The sequence below is a fragment of the Oncorhynchus tshawytscha genome, linkage group LG22, assembly GCF_018296145.1.
Source record: "Oncorhynchus tshawytscha isolate Ot180627B linkage group LG22, Otsh_v2.0, whole genome shotgun sequence".
Lineage (NCBI taxonomy): Eukaryota > Metazoa > Chordata > Actinopteri > Salmoniformes > Salmonidae > Oncorhynchus > Oncorhynchus tshawytscha.
Genome location: NC_056450.1, coordinates 26022167 through 26047772, shown reverse-complemented (window position 1 = coordinate 26047772; position 25606 = coordinate 26022167). Strand labels below are relative to the sequence as shown.

The window sequence follows — 25606 nt, the reverse complement described above, 5'->3', positions numbered from 1 at the left end:
CCCGCCGTGTAGCCAATGCTCCACGTGGTATGGTTAGGAATTATACAACTATTACAACTTTACCTTATACTGAGGTTTTTGTGGTCTAAACTCAACCTGTGCCCCCTCGGTGTCCATCGAGGTACGCGTGGTCTGAATAGGATTTCCTCAGGAGTTTTTTAAATTTGTACAGTAGAAAAGGGCTGTTCCACACCAGATCATGTCTGTGCTCACGGGGGCGGGCCAATGACTTAGTTAAACTTTAAAGGGAATACAATTCTTTCACATTAAAGGTTTAACATCATATTATATCATTTCACAAATAGTTTCATCTTTACACATTCATTTTATACAAGAATTAGATGCAAACCCCATCATTGAGAAATGTACATATTCAGAGATATAGTCATGTGTGTTTCCTGTCCTCTCTGAGGTCACCAAATGAAACACACTCGTCATACCCTTCCCTTAAGTGTCCACGGACCATTCCCACCTTCTCACAAGTGGACATTTTGTATCAAATCCTCATTTTAGGGATTTAGGAGTTCACCATGTGAAATCCTTTGTTCTCTCTATGTGTCTCTGTCTGCATGGCCAGGGGGAGAGAGTCTCCTCCAGGAATTTCCGACCTGAGATAACAGAACCTGAACCTGGGTATAAGAGAGAGAGAGAGAAGCCACTAGCTATACCCAAAAAGGGCCACCGTCATGACATGATATTTCAGTTTTTTTTAATACATTTGCTAAATAAAATAAAAACACAGTTTATGTTTTGTTATTATGGGGTATTGTGGGTAGATCGATGAGGAAAACCTTTATTAAAAAAATCAATTTTAGAATAAGGCTGTAATGTAACAAAATGTGGGAAAAGTCATACTTTCCGAAGGCGCTGTATATTTCCAAGTCATATTCTTGAAGATCAAAAGGTATGCAATCAATTGCAATGACTAGAAATCTGACAGACTTTGGATTTTAATGTCAAGATATACAGTAGCCTATTTTATTATTGTGTAGTAGAAAGCAATGGGTTAGAATAAGCCTACATAACCAACCCATAGAGTAAAATGCAAAGTCCGTTTATGGCCAGCTATGTAAAACTATAACTATAAAGTGTGTCCTGCAATAGATATTGTTCAATTGGTAATATTCATTTTGTCTTCTTCTAATGCCTCTTAAGAGGAAAGTAATCAGATTAAGTTACTGAGTTTGGGTAATCCAAAAGTTACGAGACTGATTACAATTTTAGACAGGTAACTAGTAACTATAACGGATTACATTTAGAAGGTAACCTACCCAACATTGCACACACACATTAACAAACAGAAACATTCTCAATTGTTTGATGCAATGACACAATATCAATTGTTCTCCACACTGCCCTCACCCACCTAGATAAGAGTAATACTTACGTGAGAATTTAGTTCAATGACTACAGCTCATAGTTCAACACCATTGTACCCCTTACAGGAAACGAGGGGGGGTGGTGAGCACGCCCCCATCCACATTGATGCGGTTGCAGTGGAGCAGGTCGAGAGAGTCAAGTTCCTCGGCGTCCAAATCACGAAAGACTTAAAACGGTCCAAACACACACACACAGTCGCGAAGAAGCCATAACAGCACCTATTTCCCCTTACGAGGTTGATTTTTTTGTCATGGGCCCTCAAATACAAAACAAATTCTACAGCTGTACCATTGAGAGCATCTTGACTGGTTGCATCGCTGCCAGGTATGGCAATAGCACCGCCCTCGATCACATGGTGCTACAGAGGGTGATGCGGAGAGCCCAGTACATCACTGGGGCAGAGCTCCATGCCATCTGTATCAGGCAGTGTGGAACTAAGGCCTGGAAACTCGTTAAAGATTCCAGGCACCCAAGCCATAGACTATTCTCTCTGCTTCAGCACGGCAAGCGGTACCGTTGCATCAAGTCTGGCACCAACAAGCTCTTGAACAGCTTCTATCCACATGCAATAAGACTGATAAATAGCTAACAAAATAAATACACAGACTCTCTGAGTTAACCTTGTATCTTTATTGACCCTTTATTTTATTTTTGCACTCTCCATCATCTGCTCACTCACACATAATATGCACATACATTAATATTGACGCTACACACAAGCACACCAAATTTACATCCAGGCTGCTGCTACTCTGTTTATCTTATATCCTGATGCCTAGTCACCTTACCGCTATACATATCTACCTCCATCACTCCAGTATTCCTGCACATTGTAGATATGGTATTGGAACTGACCATGTATATAGTATGCTTACTTACTTATTGTGTTCTTCATATATCTTCTTATTTCTCGTGTGTTTTTTCCAGTATTACACTGTTCATTCATTGTTGGATTTTGAGTTTGCAAGAAAGGCATTTGACTGTACTTGTGCATGTGACATTAAAGCACACACCTGAAGGCTCCATTGACGTGTTGTTAATAGGTCTGTCAGCAGTGACAGGTGGCTGGGGTGATGCAGCAGAGAGATTCCCTTTACGGCATTGACGGTGTTGTTAATAGGTCTGTCAGCAGTGACAGGTGGCTGGGGTGATGCAGCAGAGAGATTCCCTTTATGGCGTCGACGGTGTTGTTAATAGGGCTGTCAGCAGTGACAGGTGGCTGGGGTGATGCAGCAGAGAGATTCCCTTTACGGCGTTGACGGTGTTGTTAATAGGTCTGTCAGCAGTGACAGGTGGCTGGGGTGATGCAGCAGAGAGATTCCCTTTATGGCGTTGACGGTGTTGTTAATAGGTCTGTCAGCAGTGACAGGTGGCTGGGGTGATGCAGCAGAGAGATTCCCTTTACGGCGTTGACGGTGTTGTTAATAGGTCTGTCAGCAGTGACAGGTGGCTGGGGTGATGCAGCAGAGAGATTCCCTTTATGGCGTTGACGGTGTTGTTAATAGGTCTGTCAGCAGTGACAGGTGGCTGGGGTGATGCAGCAGAGAGATTCCCTTTATGGCGTTGACGTGTTGTTAATAGGGCTGTCAGCAGTGACAGGTGCCTGGGGTGATGCAGCAGAGAGATTCCCTTTACGGCGTCGACGGTGTTGTTAATAGGGCTGTCAGCAGTGACAGGTGCCTGGGGTGATGCAGCAGAGAGATTCCCTTTACGGCGTCGACGGTGTTGTCACAGGCACATCCGTGTCACGTAAACAAAGATGTTATGATGTTGTCATAACGTGACAGCTCCATAAACAAGGTGACCTCAGGGGGACGGCTTGGAAAATGCTGGGCAGAGCGTGACGTGGAGTGACAGACACCCATGACAGACAACCTACAGCCACACACAGTTGAAGACTCAAAGACTAACTTAGGTGAGTTGAAAAATAAAATGCAAATATACACTGACATAGACTGACCAGGAGAATCCATGTGAAAGCTATGACGCCTTATTGATGTCAACCTTTAAATCCACTTCAATCAGTGTAGATGAAGAGATGTTAAAGCCTTGAAACAATTGAGACATGGATTGTGTATGTGTGCCATTCATAGGATCAATAGGCAAGACAAAATATTTCATTGCCTTTGAATGGGGTATGGTAGAAAGTGCCAGGCACACTGGTTTGAGTGTGTCAAGAAATGCAATGATGCTGGGTTTTTCACACTCAACAATTTCCTGTGTGTATCAAGAATGGTCCACCATCCAAAGGGCATCCAGCCAACTTGACACAACTGTGGGAAGCATTGGAGTCAACATGGGCTAGCATCCCTGTGGAACGCTTTTGAAACCTTCTAGTCTGTGCCCCCAATGAATTGCGGCTGTTTTGAGGGCCAAAGGGGATGCAACTCAAAATGAATGTACAGTTGAAGTCGGAAGGTTCCATACACCTTAGCCAAATACATTTAAACTCTGTTTTTCACAATTTCTGACATTTAATCCTAGTAACAATTCCCTGTCTTAGGTCAGTTAGGATCACCACTTTATATTAAGAATGTGAAATGTCAGAATAATAGTAGAGAAAATTATTTCTTTCAGCTTTTAATTCTTTCATCACATTCCCAGTGGGTCAGAAGTTTACATACAATCAATCAGTATTTGGTAGAATTGTCTTTAAATTGTTTAACTTGGGTCAAACATTTAGGGTAGCCTTCCACAAGCTTCCCACAATAAGTTGGGTGAATTTAGGCCTATTCCTCCTGACAGAGCTGGTGTAACTGAGTCAGGTTTGTAGGCCTCCTTGCTCGCACACGCTTTTTCAGTTCTGCCCACACATTTTCTAGATGATTGAGGTCAGGGCTTTGAGATAGCCACTCCAATACCTTGACTTTGTTGTCCTGAGGCCATTTTGCCACAACTTTGGAAGTATGCTTGGGGTCATTGTGCATTTGGAAGACCCATTTGCGACCAAGCTTTAACTTCCTGACTGATGTCTTGAGATGTTGCTTCAATATATCCACATAATTTTTCTTCCTCATGATGGCATTTATTTTGTGAAGTTCACCAGTCCCTCCTGCAGCAAAGAACCCCCACAACATGATGCTGCCACCACCGTGCTTCACATTTGGGATGGTGTTCTTCGGCTTGCAAGCCTCCCCTTTTTCTCCAAACACATAACGATGGTCATTATGGCCAAACAGTTATATTTTTGTTTCATCAGACCAGAGGACATTTCTCCAAAAAGTACGATATTCGTTCCCATGTGCAGTTGCAAACCGTAGTCTGGCTTTTTATGGCGGTTTTGGAGCAGTGGCTTCTTCCTTGCTGTACCTTCAGGCATTTGAAATTGCTCCCAAGGATGAACCAGACTTGTGGAGGTCTACTTTTTTTTTCTGAGGTCTTGGCTGATTTATTTTGATTTTCCCATGATGTCAAGCAAAGAGGCACTGAGTTTGAAGATAGGCCTTGAAATACATCCACAGGTACACCTCCAATTGACTCAAATTATGTCAATTAGCCTATTAGAAGCATCTAAAGCCATCATTTTCTGGAATTTTCCAAACTGTTTAAAGGCAGAGTCAACTTAGTGTATGTAAACTTCTGACCCACTGGAATTGTGATACAGTGAATTACAAGTGAAATAATCTGTCTGTAAACAATTAATGGAAAAATTAATTGTGTCATGCACAAAGTAGATGTCCTAAACGACTCGCCAAAACTATAGTTTGCTAACAAGAAATTTGTGGAGTGGTTGAAAAACGAGTTTTAATGACTCCAACTTAAGTGTATGTAATCTTCCGACTTCAACTGTATGTACTGTTTCATACTAAATCGAGTGTCTTGGATTTACATACAAAATAATACGAAATGCTCTGAGACCAGGTTGTTCCCAGAGGCAGTTCCAGCACTGGTGTTACCACAACACAACACACACTATGTGAAATGAACCTTGACAATCTTGACAATCACATTACATTATCCTCATTCATTATGTGGAGGGCCAGGAATTCTTCTGACCTTAACAGCAAAATCTCTGGGCTCTGAGAACACATCCCACCAGCTTTACCAGGGTTACTAACCTCGCGGTCGAGGCCTGCTGCCACGGTGACAATGTCTCCGGTCTCGCTGTTGATGGTGAACATGTTGGGGATGGGGCTGTGTGGCGTCTGGGAAAGGATCCGGTAGCGCACCATCCCATTGGCCGTGGTGTTGTCATCATGATCAAAGGCTGCCAGGTGCATCACAAACGTACCTGAGGAAGAGGAGGCAACAGTCAGATGAGGCATATATACAGGTACACAAGCACAAAGTACCAGTCAAAAGTTTGGACCCTCCTACAAATTTTTAAACCGCAGAGTGAAGGAAAAGCATTCCAGGTGAAGCTGGTTGAGGGAATGCCAAGAGTGTGCAAAGCTGTCATCAAGGCAAAGGGTGGCTACTCTGAAGAATCTCAAATATAAATTGTTTTAAAAAATGTGGGTTACTAAATGATTCCATATGTGTTCATTCATAGTTCGGATGTCTTCACTATTATTCTACAGTGTAAAAAATAGTCAAAATAAAGAAAAACCCTGGAATGAGTAGGTGTGTCCAAACGTTTGACTGGTACTGTACATTCATGCACACACTGATCTCTCACTCTCACTCTCTCTCTTTATCTCTCTGTCCCTGTTTACACTCGTCTCTCTCTTTCTGTCCCTGTTTACACTCGTCTCTCTCTCTCTGTCCCTGTTTATACTCCTCTCTCTCTCTGTCCCTGTTACACTCCTCTCTCTCTCTCTGTCCCTGTTTACACTCCTCTCTCTCTCTGTCCGTTTATAATCCTCTCTCTCTCTGTCCCTGTTTATACTCCTCTCTCTCTCTGTCCCTGTTTATACTCTCTCTCTCTGTCCGTTTATAATCCTCTCTCTCTCTGTCCCTGTTTATACTCCTCTCTCTCTCTGTCCCTGTTTACACTCCTCTCTCTCTCTGTCCCTGTTACACTCCTCTCTCTCTTTCTGTCCCTGTTTACACTCCTCTCTCTCTCTCTCTCTCTCTGTCCCTGTTTATATCCTCTCTCTTTCTGTCCGTGTTTATACTCCTCTCTCTCTCTCTGTCCCTGTTTATACTCCTCTCACTCTCTGTCCCTGTTTACACTCCTCTCTCTCTTTCTGTCCCTGTTTACACTCCTCTCTCTCTGTCCCTGTTTATACTCCTCTCTCTCTCTCTGTCCCTGTTTATACTCCTCTCTCTTTCTGTCTATGTTTATACTCCTCTCTCTCTCTCTGTCCCTGTTTATACTCCTCTCTCTTTCTGTCCCTGTTTATACTCCTCTCTCTCTCTCTGTCCCTGTTTATACTCCTCTCTCTTTCTGTCCCTGTTTATACTCCTCTCTCTCTCTCTGTCCCTGTTTATACTCCTCTCTCTTTCTGTCCCTGTTTATACTCCTCTCTCTCTCTCTGTCCCTGTTTACACTCCTATCTCTCTTTCTGTCCCTGTTTACACTCCTCTCTCTCTGTCCCTGTTTATACTCCTCTCTCTCTCTCTGTCCCTGTTTACACTCCTCTCTCTTTCTGTCTGTGTTTATACTCCTCTCTCTCTCTCTGTCCCTGTTAATACTCCTCTCTCTTTCTGTCTGTGTTTATACTCCTCTCTCTCTCTCTGTCCCTGTTTATACTCCTCTCTCTCTCTCTGTCCCTGTTTATACTCCTCTCTCTCTCTGTCCCTGTTTATACTCCTCTCTCTCTCTCTGTCCCTGTTTATACTCCTCTCTCTCTCTCTGTCCCTGTTTATACTCCTCTCTCTCTCTCTGTCCCTGTTTATACTCCTCTCTCTCTCTCTCTGTCCCTGTTTATACTCCTCTCTCTCTCTCTGTCCCTGTTTATACTCCTCTCTCTCTCTGTCCCAGTATCTAAGCCTTTCTAATTTCTCCGTCCCTCCCTCTCTCTGTCTCTGTCTCTCTCCTCACTCTCTCTCTCTCTCTCTCTCTCTCTCTCTCTCTCTCTCTCTCTCTCTCTCTCTCCCTCCCCCCCCTTTCTCTCTCTCTCCCCCCTCTCTCTCTCTCTCTCTCTCTCTCTCCAGCTGTCTCTTTCCCTCTCTCTCTCCATCTGCCTCCTCTCCTCTCCACCAGTAATTTCCATCCAATTGTTATTATCAGAAATAGTGATATCATCCCAGTGACAAGCTCCGTCCAGAGATAATTCCAGCCGAGCCACCATTTCAAACTCCATTACATTTCAAAGGAACATTTGTCAATGGGGCAGAGAAGAGAGAAATTGGATTCCAAAGGACTCAGAGAGAAAGGGAAGGAAGAAAGAGCAGAGGAACAGAGTGAGGGATAAAGGATAGACAGAGAGCAGCTTTGCATTTGGTTCCAACTAGGGAGACTATCAATCTTTCACCCATCTCTCTCTCTCCCTCTATCTCTCTCTATCTCTGGAGAATCACACTGTGTCACCCATTGCCTGGGTAATTTCATTACGGGGTGTTCTTAGGGGGCTTAATGTGGACCCTTTGTACGGGCGTCTACTCTGTGCCTGACAGGATTAGGGGCCTAAATGAGTCTTTAATTTGAAAACTAATTCAACTCTGTAATTGGCTTCCCATTGAAACCACTGGAGCTCTTAATACCAAAACTATTTTTTTATGATTATTGTTCGGCTGAATGTCACGCATGCTACTGCCAAGGATTGGTGATGTGTGCGTGTGTGTGTGTGTGCTTGTGCGTGTGTGTCTGTGTTGGGGTGGCGGAGTTTGTATTAAAATCGCTTCAGGTTGAAAAAGGAGAACGAAAGAGAGAGTTAGTGAGAAAATGAAAGTGCACGTAGCACCTGGACACCTCTTCAGATTTCAGATCACCTCTAGTGCAATACGACCTGGCTCATCAGCCTTTCTCTCCACTGTGAGGGAATAAATCAAATGAGTCAGTGGAGCTGCAGCTAAAGCGTGGTAAATTTAATCGCCGTATCATCTCCAGCCACACCATCCACAGCTTTATGGCCATGCAGCCAACAGTAGAGCTAGCTAAATGAGCACACTGCAGGACTGAAGCTCTCCATCTGAGCAAATGCCTCTGGGGTAAATCATGTGGAATGTGAAACTGAATCAATCTATAAAAAAACAAACACAAATGCTCCAAATGGTATTCTCTACTAGAGGTCGACCGAGTATGATTTTTCCGATATCGATTATTGGAGGACCAAAAAAAGCCGATACTGATTAATCGGACGATTTTTATTTATTTATTTATAATAATGATCAATTACAACAATACTGAATGAACACTTATTTTAACTTAATATAATACATCAATAAAATCAATTTAGCCTCAAATAGATAATGAAACATGTTCAATTGGATTTAAATAATGCAAAAACCACGTGTTGGAGAGGAAATTTAAAGTGCAATATGTGCTATGTAAGAAAGCTTAAATTCCTTGCTCAGAACATGAGAACATATGAAAGCTGGTGGTTCCTTTTAACATGAGTCTTCAATATTCCCAGGTAATCTCTCTCTCTCTCTCTCTCAGTTTTAGGTTGTAGGATATGCATATAATTAGTAGATTTGGATAGAAAACACTCTAAAGTTTCCAAACCTGTTAAAATAATGTCTGTGAGTATAACAGAACTGATTTGGAAGACGAAAACCAGAGAATAATCCATTCAGGAAGTAGGATTTTTTGATGTTGTTGTAGTTTTCTATTCAATGCCATTACAGTATCCATTGAATTAGGACTCAAATTGCAGTTCCTATGCCTTCCACTAGATGTCAACAGTCTTTAGAAATTGTTTCAGGATTGTATTCTGAAAAATTAGGGAGTAAGAGCAGTCTGAATGAGTGGACCCTGCCGTGTCACAGAGCTTTTTCATGCGCGCGAGAGAGAGTGCCTTTCTTGTTTACCTTTTATATTGACGACTTTAATGTCCGGTTGAAATATTATCGATTATTTAGGTTAAAAACAACCTGATGATTGAATATAAACATCGTTTGACATGTTTCTATGAACTTTGCGGATACAATTTTGATTTTTTTGTCTGCCTGTTGTGACTGCGTTTGAGCCTGTGGATTACTGAAGAAAACGCGCAAACAAAACTGAGGTTTTCGGGTATAAAGAGAGACTTCATCGAACACAAGCAACATTTATTGAATAAATTAATGTCTTCTGTGTGCAACCATATGAAGATCATCAAAGGTAAGTGACTAATTTTATCTCTATTTCTGACTTGTGTGACTCTTCTACTTGGCCGGTTACTGTTTGTAATGACTTGTCTGCTGGGCTATGTTCTCAAATAATTGTAATGTATGCTTTCGCAGTAAAGCATTTTTAAATCTGACACCGTGGTTGGATTCACAATAAGTTAATCTTTAAACCTACGCAAAATAGTTGTATCTTTTCTGAATTCCTATAATGAGTATTTCTGTATTTGAATTTGGCGCTCTGCAATCTCACTGGATGTTGGCCAGGTGGGACGCTAGCGTCCCACATACCCTAGAGAGGTTAATGCTAGCTAGCAACTTACCTTGGCTTACTGCATTTGCATAGCAGGCAGGCTCCTCGTGAGGCAGGTGGTTAGAGCGTTGGACTAGTTAACTGTAAGGTTGCAAGATTGAATCCCAGAGTTTGAATCCCCAGTAAAAATCAGTTGTTCTGTCCCTGAACAAGGCAGTTACCCAACCTTTCCTAGGCCGTCATTGAAAATAAGAATGTGTTCTTAACTGACTTGCCTAGTTAGATAAAGATTAAATAAACAACTTTTTTTTTAAAGCAGCCAAATTGGTGTCCAAAAATACCGATTTCCAATTTTTATGAGAACTTGAAATCGTCCCTAATTAATCGGCCATTCCGATTAATCGGTCAACCTCTATTCCCTATGGGCTCCATTTTTTCACGCAGAACAGCTAAGTAGTGTGCAAAGACTGCTGTAAAACTCACTATTCTCTACAGTGTGATTTATGTAGGAACATTCTTCTGTCCATGTCAGTGAGAAAGAGACAATGGTCCATCCATCCCTGTGTTTACCTGGCTTGGAGCCCTCGTCGACAGAGCCATTGTAGACCTGGTTCTTGAACTCAGGCCGGTTGTCGTTCATGTCTATGACATAGATGTACAGGTCTATGGGGCTCTCCACTCGCTCACCATTCATGTTCACTGCATGGGCACGAAGCTGGAGAGGGTGAGAGAGAGTGAGAGAGAGATAAAGATAGAGGGTCAATTATGCTGCCATTAACAAACTCAACATCAGTAACATGATATGGTTGATATGCAGTGTGGTAACCAATGCTAAGCACTGCATTAGGGCATATTTGAGGAAAAACAACAGGACCAGAGAGAAATAAACAACGTTGCATTTCATTACTGCACAGCCGAATGGGTACCAAGCACCAATAATATATGTGACTCGTTTCAGGAAACTAGGCGTATGTCGTGCGTCACTACTTCACAGGAGCAGCACTTGAACGTCATTTTTTAAATGTTTAACAAAATGCGTTTATTGGGCAGAAATGCCTTCTGGAACATGTGAATTTTAATTTGCCTTAAAAACAAACTTGTCTGCCATCTGTAAATACCAATGAAATGGTTAAATTACGAGCCCAGTTGGTTTAGCCACAGAAAAAGTGAGGAACCTTCCTGCTAGCCATGATTGGCTGAGATAATAGTTCGGATTGGTCTGCCATGTAGCACGCTTCTGTCTATAACGTGAGCTGCTTAGTATGTGTAGGTAATCCTTTCTGAAGTGGCTTTTTTGAAAGATATCACAAAGAACTCCACAAGTGTTGCTAAGGCTCTCCACTTTCTGGAGGAAGCAGAGTGTGATACCTAAGGTGGGGAAAATTCCGGCATTTGATTGCAAATGTGGAGGGACTCGAAAAGAGAACACAGAAATCTGTAAAACACCTGTCTGAACGACATCTGCAAACTAAGTGTAACCATGGCATCCGTGACAGAGAGATAGAAGATTTCATCCATGTATACGGGAGTCTAGCTAGCTACATTTTCAGAAAAATAGGGGTTTATTGGTGTTAAAATGCACACTACAAAATTGTCCCAGCATCTCCAACACCTAATTCTCAGGACTAGTTTCTTGAAAGTAACAAACAACAAAATTCCCTCATTTTAAAGAGCTGGCTTCCCTTCAAAATATGATCTATTATTTTGTTTACTTCTTCTCCTAGTCTTCTTGGATCTCAGTCCAACATTCTGTGGTTGATTTATTTGAAAGGGAATCCCAAAATCTCTTAATCTTATAGCCCACATCACAAACACAGTGAGTCAATGTGAACGGCTGCTCGACTGTATCCTATCCTAGAGCAACAGCAGCGGTAAGATTTCACACATAGTTTGGGCATATAATGAATATCAAAATCTATACAGACAGGAAAGCCTGTCTAGATATCCTTTCCCTCCCCAGAAATCTGAAAGAAAAATGTTTTGATAAAGAACACTGCAGGAGACAAATGCTGGTAATATACCTTGGTTAGCCGTAGAGGATATGTTAAGATTCAATAAACATCTGTGCTCTGTTTTTACTGCACCCAGGGAGAGAGTCACACTGATCTCTCTTTAAAATCAAGGTGTTATATTTCACTATTTGACCTTACTAGCATGCTTTATATCATCGACACAGATTTATTCAATTTTGTCCCTGTAGACTGAGTGAAACGACCAAGGTTTAGGAACAATTCGGCGTTTGAGATGGACCACTAGGAATCAGGATGGCATCAACATTCCACTGCAACAGGCAAATATGTCACCTGTTAGAATGTCTGAGATGACTATCAACAGGACACAAGAGTGGATGTAGTATGACCTTCCACCAACCTATCTGATTCTCAGAGTATAAGCATCAAAAGAGAGAACAGGTGAGGAGAGGAGAAAGGAAGGGAGGAGGGAAAGAGATAAATGGAGGAGTGGAGGCAAGGGAAGAAGTTAAAAACAAGAGGAGGGAAAGAGATAAATGGAGGAGTGGAGGCAAGGGAAGAAGTTAAAAACAAGAGGAGGGAAAGAGATAAATGGAGGAGTGGAGGCAAGGGAAGAAGTTAAAAACAAGAGGAGGGAAAGAGATAAATGGAGGAGTGGAGGCAAGGGAAGAAGTTAAAAACAAGAGGAGGGAAAGAGATAAATGGAGGAGTGGAGGCAAGGGAAGAAGTTAAAAACAAGAGGAGGGAAAGAGATAAATGGAGGAGTGGAGGCAAGGGAAGAAGTTAAAAACAAGAGGAGGGAAAGAGATACATGGAGGAGTGGAGGCAAGGGAAGAAGTTAAAAACAAGAGGAGGGAAAGAGATAAATGGAGGAGTGGAGGCAAGGGAAGAAGTTAAAAACAAGAGGAGGGAAAGAGATACATGGAGGAGTGGAGGCAAGGGAAGAAGTTAAAAACAAGAGGAGGGAAAGAGATACATGGAGGAGTGGAGGCAAGGGAAGAAGTTAAAAACAAGAGGAGGGAAAGAGATACATGGAGGAGTGGAGGCAAGGGAAGAAGTTAAAAACAAGAGGAGGGAAAGAGATAAATGGAGGAGTGGAGGCAAGGGAAGAAGTTAAAAACAAGAGGAGGGAAAGACAAGTGAAGAGAGGAGAAGGGAGAAGGGGAGGAATGTATGGTTACAATCTGTAGCAGCAGAACCTCTCTATTATGTGCTTCTGATCGGACAGTGAGAGGGTGTCAGCCGGGGTATCGCCATGACAACTATCTATTAAAAACCTCCTTACCCTCTTGCCAGGAGGGTTGTGGCCTTGTGACAGGAAAAAGAATCAGGAGGACGCACCATCCACTTCCTTTCTCTAAGACAGGTGAACATCCTCTCCAATCTCTCTACATTTCCCTCCCCTCTCCTCTCTGCACCTCACAAAAATTGCATCACCGGGTCTCCCAAAGGTTAATTTGACTTTTCTTTTTCCTCTGCATTGTCTGATCTGGCCCTGCACCCAATATCCCTGCTAAACCGCAGTCTGGGAGCCCACAAAGCGTTATCTCTCTCCTAGCGCTGCGCTACGCGGCGCCGACACCCTCATTCAATAACACCGCTAGTCAGAGATTTCAAGCCGTGTTTAAAGGTCCACTGCAGCCGTTTTTTATCTCAATATCAAATAACTTCTAACAGTTATGTAACAGTTAAGTAACTTACTGTGATACTTTTCAACTAAAATGGTCAAAAAGAAACCAAAATAGCTTCAAAGGCAATTTCTCAATCAAGAATTTTGCTGTCTGGGAATGGAAAACTGAAAATATGCTGTTATTGGCGGATAGGTTTAGAACTAGGGATGGGTATCATTAAGATTTTAACGGTATTACTACTCTTACCAATACTGCTTATCGATCCGGTACTTTAACGGTATTCTTATCGTTTTTTTATGAGAAAAAAAACGAATTAAGAACAGAATTAACATTGCTTTATTTTATAAATGTAAAATAAATAAAATAAACAATTATTTACAGCAAAAGAAACAGTAATGTTTTGAACAAATCACTATTATACTCTAATGTTGTGATGATGGACATCTAAAACAAATGAAATAAACAATACTTTGCTGCAAAAGAAAAGACAGTGGTAGAGAGCAACATGGGTGGGGCCTGCAGGTAGGCTGTAGAATAAAAGACAGTGGTAGAGAGCAACATGGGTGGGGCCTGCAGGTAGGCTGTAGAATAAAAGACAGTGGTAGAGAGCAACATGGGTGGGGCCTGCAGGTAGGCTGTAGAATAAAATACAGTGGTAGAGAGCAACATGGGTGGGGCCTGCAGGTAGGCTGTAGAATAAAATACAGTGGTAGAGAGCAACATGGGTGGGGCCTGCAGGTAGGCTGTAGAATAAAAGACAGTGGTAGAGAGCAACATGGGTGGGGCCTGCAGGTAGGCTGTAGAATAAAATACAGTGGTAGAGAGCAACATGGGTGGGGCCTGCAGGTAGGCTGTAAAAGAAAAGACAGTGGTAGAGAGCAACATGGGTGGGGCATGCAGGTAGGCTGTAAAAGAAAAGACAGTGGTATAGAGCAACATGGGTGGGGCCTGCAGGTAGGCTGTAGAATAAAAGACAGTGGTAGAGAGCAACATGGGTGGGGCCTGCAGGTAGGCTGTAGAATAAAAGACAGTGGTAGAGAGCAACATGGGTGGGGCATGCAGGTAGGCTGTAAAAGAAAAGACAGTGGTATAGAGCAACATGGGTGGGGCCTGCAGGTAGGCTGTAAAAGAAAAGACAGTGGTATAGAGCAACATGGGTGGGGCCTGCAGGTAGGCTGTAGAATAAAAGACAGTGGTAGAGAGCAACAGGGGTGGGGCCTGCAGGTAGGCTGTAAAAGAAAAGACAGTGGTATAGAGCAACATGGGTGGGGCCTGCAGGTAGGCTGTAAAAGATAAGACAGTGGTATAGAGCAACATGGGTGGGGCATGCAGGTAGGCTGTAAAAGACAAGACAGTGGTATAGAGCAACACGGGTGGGGCCTGCAGGTAGGCTGTAAAAGAAAAGACAGTGGTATAGAGCAACATGGGTGGGGCATGAAGGTAGGCTGTAAAAGGACTAACTGTTCTTAGCAGTTCTTCTGGAGAAAGATCAACATATTTGCCTTCTCTGGCAGAAGTCGGGACCTCTCTTGGCTTATTGTGTTCCCTGCAGTCAAAAATACCCTCTCGATAGAGGTGGAGGAGGCTTGAGCACAAAGGTAGCTTGTTACGAGGAGGTGCAGAGTAGCTCTCTTCTCCCACCACCACGTCACAGGATCTTCAGCCATGGGGATGGGAGGCAGGCCTTTGTAGAGCTCAACCTCTAGGTGAACACGCTCGCTGAGGGTGAGGGACAAGGTGTCCAGTTGGATCGTCAACCTCAACTCCCTGTCGTCCTCTGAGAACAGCTCCTCCAAGGCACTCCCTGTTTTGTTTAATGGAGGGACTGTCTCCTCCATTTCCTCTCCTTCTCCCTCAGACTCCTCCTGTTGCTGGTGCTCCGGCTCCTCTGACAGCCCTGGTGTTGCTCCTGTCACATTGGCCTCAACAGTTGCCTTCCTCAGCCTGTTCCAGGTGGCGTCACTCACCGGCCTCCCTTTAAATCGGGGGTCCATTGCTGTGGCCTCATGCAGGAAGGCTTGAATGTCCTCATCCTGATAGCGCTTGGAGAGGTTACCCCACACCTTCTCTTTGATGGTTGCCACAAATGTTGTATCTTCATGCTTCACAGTGAAGTGCTCTTCCAGTTTTTGGAGGATGGGCAAGATCTGTCCACAGGTGGCATTCTTTTAACATGACACACACAGTGTGGATGTATAGAGGATTCTCATGAACTGGACAAACTCCTCAGCCTTATGGAAGTCCTCGTCCTTCAGATGGTCCAGGTTGTCCTTGGTCATTGCTTTTTGCAGTCATGGGTCCAAGGCTGCTGCTTGGATCGCTGGATACCGCTCCATGAATCTCTCTATCATTAGACAGATGAGTGAGTGAGTGTTGCAGAAGGCCCGAAACAACAACAAAAAACAACATACATTTAATTACCGCACACTTGAACATTTAATGAAATTGTTAACTGTGGGAATTTCTAAATAATACTTTAATAGATTAAACTGTATTCTTACCAAGGAGCTTCTGGTTTTCCTTCAAGACTGTTTTGGACATGGAGGATCTCTTGAACCACACGACCAGCTCTGATTCGGGCTGCCCATTTATCAACGGAAGTCATTTGGTAGATTTTCTGCGCTGCCAGATTCAATGAATACGCAAAGCATCCTATTTTTAGGATGTGTAGACTCTTGATGGCACCATCCATATTTCCAGCATTATCAACAGTCACAGCTAAAATCTTGCTCGGTCTAACTCAAACTCTTCCAGAATGTCTGAGATCTCCTCTACCACTACTTCGCCAGTTTGCGATTTGTACACTGCCCTGGTGTGGAGGACATTCTGTTTTACACTGCCCTGGCTTGTGTAGTGCACTGTAACAGTGAGATAGTGGTCCTGACAGAGGCTGGTCCACTCGCCTGATGATGATGGCCAACTTTGGCACGTCCTTCAGCTCAATGATCACATTGAGTGCCTTGCTCATCTCCCTACAGTAAAACAAATATTGTTTTCCTGTGTTGAATTATCATTATTGAATTATTGTGTTGTTATGTTTTTTATCATGGAGTGATGGGACTAACATACAACCCTTTTATACTACTATATCCTAAAATTTAATACAACTCAATATATACTGGTAGGACTGATCACCGACAATGAACGAGAGAGCCAATAGAGAGTAGGTCAGAGACCTGGCTGGGTGGTGCCAGAATAACAACCTGTCCCTCAACGTAACCAAGACTAAGGAGATGATTGTGGACTACAGGAAAAGGAGGACTGAGCATGCCCCCATTTTCATCGACGGGGCTGTTGTGGAGCAGGTTGAGAGCTTCAAGTTCCTTGGTGTCCACATCACCAACAAACTAGAATGGTCCAAACACACCAAGACAGTCGTGAAGAGGGCACGACAAAGCCTATTCCCCCACAAGAGACTGAAAAGATTTGTCATGGGTCCTCAGATCCTCAAAAGGTTCTACAGCTGCAACATCGAGAGCATCGAGAGAGTGGTTGCATCACTGCCTGGTACGGAAACTGCTCGGCCTCCGACTGCAAGGCACTACAGAGGGTAGCCCAGTATGAACTAACCTGCCTGCCATCCAGGACCTCTATACCAGGCGAGGTCAGAGGAAGGCCCTAAAAATTGTCAAAGAGCCCAGCCACTCTAGTCATAGACTGTTCTCTCTACTACCGCATGGCAAGCGGTACCAGAGTGCCAAGTCTAGGACCAAAAGGCTTCTCAACAGTTTTAACCCCAAGCCATAAGACTCCTGAACAGGTAATCAAATGGCTACCTGGACTATTTGCATTGTGTGCCACCCCCAAACCCCTCTTTTACGCTGCTGCTACTCTCTGTTTATCATATATGCATAGTCACTTTAACCATACCTACATGTACATACTACCTCAATCAGCCCGACTAACCAGTGCCTGTATATAGCCTTTATACTGTTATAGCCTTTTTTACTGTTGTTTTTTATTTCTTTACTTATCTATTGTTCACCAAATACCTTTTTTTAAACTTAGAAATTGCACTGTTGGTTAGAGCCTGTAAGTAAGCATTTCACTGTAAGGTCTACTACACCTTTTGAATTCGGCGCACATGACAAATAAACTTTGATTTGATTTGATACTGACAGACTGTTACCTAAAACCCTTGGACTCCACTGTTGCAAAGGAGTGTAGGCCTTTCACTATGAATTTGGTCACGGCTAGGTGGCACTCATTAACACTCTCCTCAGTCATCCTCCCACTAGCTGCCAGAGTGAAGGGGCTTTGGGCTTATCTTTGGCTTGGACCAGCGGTATTAGAGAGAGGAGTGGGTTGGTTCATTGTAGCTGCAACTTTAACAAAAAAGTTGCAAAATCTTTAAATGGGTGATTGAATTATGAACACACCCATAGCTAAACAATCAGCTGGCTAATGGTTACTTTGATCATGAACGCATGTTCGCATAATTTAGCTAACACCATGTGTGGGCTCTAGGTTGCTAGCATACATACCTAACATAGATCGGGTAATGAGAGATGAACTATGAGCTAGGCAGTCAAAAACTCTACATTTCTCTGCCTGTACATGATGCACTTTCGATAGATGTTTGGACAGATTGCTCTTGATTCCACCCTTACAAGCAAAAGTCTTGTTGCACATGTGGCAACGAGCGTTGTCAGCATCGACTCTGGTGAAGTGTAACCACACTTTTGAACGTTTAGCTCCCCCCGCCATCGTCACGAATTAAGAGCAGGGTCTTTCTGGTGTGTGTGTGCTGTAGTGTGTGAGAGACAGGCTCCACGCGAGAGAGATCTCTTCTGGATTGGGAATATTGAAAATGCCTCATAGACGAATGTCTTCATCTTTTTGCAACTGTCGTGACTTTGGTATCATTACTTTGGTATCATTACTTCCGGCGCCGACAGAGATGGCCGCCTCGCTTCGCGTTCCTAGGAAACTAAGCAGTTTTTTGGTTTTTTTTACGTGTTATTTCTTACATTAGTACCCCAGGTCATCTTAGGTTTCATTACATACAGTCGAGAAGAACTACTGAATATAAGATCAGCGTCAACTCACCATCAGTATGACCAAGAATATGTTTTTCGCGACGCGGATCCTGTGTTCTGCCTTACAAACAGGACAACGGAGTGGATCCTATGCAGCGACCCAAAAAAACGACTCAGAAAAAGAGGGAAACGAGGTGGTCTTCTGGTCAGACTCCGGAGACGGGCACACCGTGCACCACTCCCTAGCATTCTTCTTGCCAATGTCCAGTCTCTTGACAACAAGGTTCATGAAATCCGAGCAAGGGTAGCATTCCAGAGAGACATCAGAGACTGTAACGTTCTATGCTTCACGGAAACATGGCTCACTGGAGAGACGCTATCCGAAGCGGTGCAGCCAGCGGGTTTCTCCACGCATCGCGCCGACAGAAACAAACATCTTTCTGGTAAGAAGAGGGGCGGGGGCGTATGCCTTATGGCCAACGTGACATGGTGTGATGAAAGAAACATACAGGAACTCAAAACCTTCTGTTCACCTGATTTAGAATTCCTCACAATCAAATGTAGACCGCATTATCTACCAAGAGAATTCTCTTCGATTATAATCACAGCCGTATATATCCCCCCAAGCAGACACATCGATGGCTCTGAACGAACTTTATTTAACTCTCTGCAAACTGGAAACGATTTATCCGGAGGCTGCATTCATTGTAGCTGGGGATTTTAACAAGGCTAATCTGAAAACAAGACTCCCTAAATTTTATCAGCATATCGATTTCGCAACCAGGGGTGGAAAGACCCTGGATCACTGTTACTCTAACTTCCGCGACGCATATAAGGCCCTGCCCCGCCCCCTTTCGGAAAAGCTGACCACGACTCCATTTTGTTGATCCCTGCCTACAGACAGAAACTAAAACAAGAGGCTCCCACGCTGAGGTCTGTTCAACGCTGGTCTGACCAAGCTGACTCCACACTCCAAGACTGCTTCCATCACGTGGACTGGGAGATGTTTAACAACGTATTGAACAACATCAGATAACAACATTGACGAATACGCTGATTCGGTGTGCGAGTTCATTAGAACGTGCGTTGAAGATGTTGTTCCCATAGCAACGATTAAAACATTCCCTAACCAGAAACCGTGGATTGATGGCAGCATTCGTGTGAAACTGAAAGCGCGAACCACTGCTTTTAATCAGGGCAAGGTGTCTGGTGACATGACCGAATACAAACAGTGCAGCTATTCCCTCCGCGAGGCTATCAAACAAGCTAAGCGCCAGTACAGAGACAAAGTAGAATCTCAATTCAACTGCTCAGACACAAGAGGCATGTGGCAGGGTCTACAGTCAATCACGGACTACAGGAAGAAATCCAGCCCAGTCACGGACCAGGATGTCTTGCTCCCAGGCAGACTAAATAACTTTTTTGCCCGCTTTGAGGACAATACAGTGCCACTGACACGGCCTGCAACGAAAACATGCGGTCTCTCCTTCACTGCAGCCGAGGTGAGTAAGACATTTAAACGTGTTAACCCTCGCAAGGCTGCAGGCCCAGACGACATCCCCAGCCGCGCCCTCAGAGCATGCGCAGACCAGCTGGCCGGTGTGTTTACGGACATATTCAATCAATCCCTATACCAGTCTGCTGTTCCCACATGCTTCAAGAGGGCCACCATTGTTCCTGTTCCCAAGAAAGCTAAGGTAACTTAGCTAAACGACTACCGCCCCGTAGCACTCACTTCCGTCATCATGAAGTGCTTTGAGAGACTAGTCAAGGACCATATCACCTCCACCCTACCTGACACCCTAGACCCACTCCAATTTGCTTACCGCCCAAATAGGTCCACAGACGATGCAATCTCAACCACACTGCACACTGCCCTAACCCATCTGGACAAGAGGAATACCTATGTGAGAATGCTGTTCATCGACTACAGCTCGGCATTCAACACCATAGTACCCTCCAAGCTCGTCATCAAGCTCGAGACCCTGGGTCTCGACCCCGCCCTGTGCAACTGGGTACTGGACTTCCTGACGGGCCGCCCCCAGGTGGTGAGGGTAGGCAACAACATCTCCTCCCCGCTGATCCTCAACACTGGGGCCCCACAAGGGTGCGTTCTGAGCCCTCTCCTGAGCCCTCTCAACCTCAGGAGGCTGAAGAAATTCGGCTTGTCACCAAAAGCACTCACAAACTTCTACAGATGCACAATCGAGAGCATCCTGGCGGGCTGTATCACCACCTGGTACGGCAACTGCTCCGCCCTCAACCGTAAGGCTCTCCAGAGGGTAGTGAGGTCTGCACAACGCATCACCGGGGGCAAACTACCTGCCCTCCAGGACACCTACACCTCCCGATGTTACAGGAAGGCCATAAAGATCATCAAGGACATCAACCACCCGAGCCACTGCCTGTTCACCCCGCTATCATCCAGAAGGCGAGGTCAGTACAGGTGCATCAAAGCTGGGACCGAGAGACTGAAAAACAGCTTCTATCTCAAGGCCATCAGACTGTTAAACAGCCACCACTAACATTGAGTGGCTGCTGCCAACACACTGACACTGACACTGACTCAACTCCAGCCACTTTAATAATGGGAATTGATGGGAAATGATGTAAATATATCACTAGCCACTTTAAACAATGCTACCTTATATAATGTTACTTACCCTACATTATTCATCTCATATGCATACGTATATACTGTACTCTATCATCGACTGCATCCTTATGTAATATATGTATCACTAGCCACTTTAACTATGCCACTCTGTTTACATACTCATCTCATATGTATATACTGTACTCGATACCATCTACTGTATCTTGCCTATGCTGCTCTGTACCATCACTCATTCATATATCCTTATGTACATATTCTTTATCCCCTTACACTGTGTATAAGACAGTAGTTTTGGAATTGTTAGTTAGATTACTTGTTGGTTATTACTGCATTGTCGGAACTAGAAGCACAAGCATTTCGCTACACTCGCATTAACATCTGCAAACCATGTGTATGTGACAAATAAAATTTGATTTGATTTGATTTGGTCCGTTCCTTGTTCTACCTCTTCGTCAGAGGAGGAGATAGAAGAGAGCCGTTACAAGACCCTTTTCCCACATTTTATTTATCAATCTACACACAATACCCTGTAATGACAGAGTGAAAACAAGTTTGTTGAAATGTTGGCAAATATATATATTATATATATATATTTTACATCTATATTTTTTTTAAATACCTTATTTCCATAAGTATTCAGACCTTTGCTATAAGATTTGTAATTGAGGTCAGCTGCATCCTTTTATCCATTTAACTGTGTAACACCTTGTAACCTTGTAACCTTGTACTTGTGCAGATATTACATGTACTCTGTGATGTTCTAGTGTGTTTATTTTCTCACTTGGATGGTGCTTCTGGAAGCTTTAAAAGAAGGTCAGGATGGATAACTACTATATAAGTACACATTAATTACAAGTAAGTACCCTTCAAGTTACACCTAATTTTGACTACCTACATTCTGTGTAGCACCTAGTAATTACATTGTACTTATGCAGATATTACATGTACTCTGTGATGTATTTATGGGTTTTCCTCTCACTTGGTGGGCAAGGAGGTTCAGGTTGTCATAATGGGTAACATACACATTAATTATACATTTTTGGGATGACACCCATATGGTAGATCCCAGTCAGTGAGGTTGACCTATATCTGATCTGTTATTGTAAACTCAACCAAGTTAACCCATATGGTAAACTTTTTTGGGGCAAGTGCTAGCAACAACAATGAGTGGAGATTTTGAAGAAAGCGCTTTCACGGGTAGGTAATTAAAGCCAATTGAGCCGCCAACCTTTGTAATCCTGGACACGCAGCACATCTGTCCACAAGACATTACAACCTTGTGACAGCTATTACTGAATCAGATGCAGCTAAGAAGAAACTAAATTTGTAACAAGCATGGTAATGAGCATTTCTCGTTACACCTCTGTAATTACAGACTGCAGTTACCACTAGTTACATGTTGTTATTACAGTGTAACTATGAGTTATTACAATTAACTACAATACTTGTTAATGTAATTAACCTGTATAAGAACCCCTTAAAATTAAGTGTTACCATACACCTTAATACCCAATGTCGGACAGGATTGGGGATAATGGATTACATGTAATCTTTTACATGTAAGGGATTATAAAAAACTGTCAACTGTAATCCGTCACATTACCAGCTAAAATAATGTAATCAGATTACAGATACTTTTGAAAAACTAGATGATTACTTCAAGGATTACTTTTAAATTCAGAAAGGATGTTTGCGAAAGAAAATCTTGACAATTCTCTGTTTTCTTAATGACATTCAAATCAGCATTGAAAAAAGGCGCAAGTTTAAATTTGTTCCATCTGAGTGAGTCTGACCACAAGTCAAAGACACTATGATGATACACCAATGTGATTGATGGATCACGGGAAAAGAGCAAGAATAGGCTTTTGTAGGCTACAGTCTAAGCTATGTCTTCCAGTGGTGCGACTGCTGTCGGCATCCAAAAATTACCCAATTTGAAAAAACACTTGGAGGTAAGGATGACAGTAGTGGTGTAGTCTACGGCGATACGGATATCACTTATTATTGATATCTACATAGCGCATTAATGTGAATCACACTGCTGCTTTCTCATTTAGCAATTTGCTCGTTACGGATTGTGGTTGTTGTGGATGGCTGTTAACAAATTTGAACCCAATAATGGTTCAATTCAAGATGTGTAAGCTGCTTATCAATCATTGTTTTTGAAACCAGTGGACAGCCAGTGAAAAGTGAAAAAAATCGCTCTTGCAACAGCTGGATAGTGCAGATCCAAGCCTATGGAGTAAAATTGGGTCTTTTATTGCTCAAACTAATTCATTCTGATAAAAAATAATAATCCATAGGCCTAATGGACACAAGCTCAAACATGCACTTTTAATTGACTTGAAGGGGTGTCGTGACGTGACTATCATTAATGAGATGACATGCTATTTATTGAATAATTAACTATGTTTAATTGTAACAATTAACTCATTAGTAACCTGGGGTACCACGGGAAAAGTTTGTTTAATGAGTTACCATTTCCCGAATTAACTCAAGAATATACCAGAATCTCGATATCATAGTAGTCAATAATTTCCTCATATCAGTCTCATTCTGAACATCACATAATCCTTTACATATGCACAAACCCGGGTTTCACTAATCATTCCGTACCACACAAATTGAGTTTATTATTTATTTACTAACAAGCTAAATGATAACATAAGATACACATACACACAGTATAGGTTATTGATTGGAACTTAATACAATGACAACAGGTCCCTAGCGGACCAACACAATATGACACGTGTTCCATAAGATGGAGATTTAAAGAAAGAGAGAGAGCAAGAGAGAAAAGCAACACTTGGATAAATTTGTAAACTATGCTTAGTTTAGCCCTATTACCTAGCCCCGAACTGCCACTCTTATGGGTAAGAAGTGTAATGCATGTATTTACATGTTGAAGGTCTCTGTTGGGTGTCTCTGATGGATATCTCCATTGGATATCATCGGATGGCCTGGTCTTTTCCTCCTCAGGTGTAAAACTCTGAATGTCCACAAGATGTCACAATGTCCTTTCTCTTAGTTGTCTGTTTCCTTGCACTGTAATAGTGGACTTCTCAGGTTGGCTAATCATCCGTGTAGATGACCCCAGCGTGGGAACGAGAGCAGTGTAGACAAACAATGACTTGAAGAGAATAACCGAGTGGTCTTGCTTGAATTCGCCTTCTTAGATATAGTATTTAGGACAGCTACTCAACCATAGCATTGATTGCTAAGAGGCTCCTTTGTCTTCTTCAACCTTATGCTGCGTTTCAGGGTCGTGACTAATCGTAGACCTAGTCTAGTATGTTAATTCTTAACTCACATGCTTTATAACCTCGGGTCAAAAGGGGGCGTTTCCGTCTTCATGACACACTCTCTGTGTTCCCTGGGGCGTAACTAGTTACGAGGCAAGGTATAGAAAATATCCAAATTAAAGACGGTAATACTGTGTTTTTGTGATGATAAGACTGGGATTTTAGTTGTCTAAATGAGATCATAATAGATTTTATGAAATGTATTATGATCTCGTTTAGACAACTAAAATCACAGTTTTATCATCACAAAAACACAGTATTATATTGTTTAATTTGGATATTTTCTATACAACGTAAAGTATGTAAACATCATATACACATTATGAAAACTCTTCAAGTTACAATGTTTTTGTTAAAATGTACTCATTTAACTTTTAATAACATCATTATTCCCACCCATTCGGATTATGAAATATATTGTCCCCAAGTCCATTTATTTGATGTTTTAGTTTTGGCCTGTAAACTCTTAACAAGGCACAAAGACATTCCAGACACCCAAACTAGGTGCCATAAAACTCTCACCTTCAACCCTCTCCCCCTCTGTGGGAGAGAAATATCTCTGTAGAGCTGATCCACTGTAACCTGATCCTCAAAGGTCAGTTATGACAGGAGCAATTTGTCGTTGCTACATCCATTTTTGGATTTACAGTTGAAGTCAGAAGTTTACATACACCTTAGCCAAATACATTTAAACTCAGTTTTTCACAATTCCTGACATTTAATCCAAGTAACAATTCCCTGTTTTAGGTCAATTAGGACCACCACTTTATTTAAAGAATGTGAAATGTCAGAATAATAGTAGAAAGAATGATTTATTTCAGCTTTTATTTCTTTCATCACATTCCCATTGGGTCAGAAGTTTACATACACTCAATTAGTATTTGGTAGCATTGCCTTTAAATTGATTAACTTGGGTCAAACGTTTCAGGTAGCCTTCCACAAGCTTCCTATAATATATATTTATTTCATTTCATTTGCGATTTTCATGAATAGGAAAAGTTGCGTTATGGTAATGCGCTTGAGGCTATGATTACGCTCCCGGATACGGGATTACTAGTCGCAAGAAGTTAACTAACTAAACAATCACAGAAGTGCACACACAAACAAACAAAGTAAATATGGTTACAAGAAATGATAGGGGAATGTGCCCAAGTGGGCTAAACCGGCATGGTGGCTTGTTAGACAAAAGGGGAGTGGGGGTCAGCTGAGAAGTCACTACAGAGTTGATAATTATAACAATTGAAATGCTAATCCTTTGCACATGAACGCTCACTCATTCGGGAACAATTGCAATCAAAATATATATTTACGCTCAGT

The 25606-nt window shown here is 42.6% G+C and overlaps 1 protein-coding gene across 1 annotated transcript in view; it reads right to left on the bottom strand.

The window, feature by feature from the left end:
* Nucleotides 1–25606, bottom strand: part of LOC112222178 (cadherin-4) — a 519051-nt gene that overhangs the window by 74441 nt on the left and 419004 nt on the right. Inside the window, exons 7-8 of the mRNA XM_024384851.2 lie at nucleotides 10358–10502; nucleotides 5439–5611 (exon numbers count right to left, since the gene is read on the bottom strand). Of these exons, the coding sequence (XP_024240619.2) occupies nucleotides 5439–5611; nucleotides 10358–10502 (318 nt within the window). The remainder of the gene's footprint in view (nucleotides 1–5438; nucleotides 5612–10357; nucleotides 10503–25606) is intronic.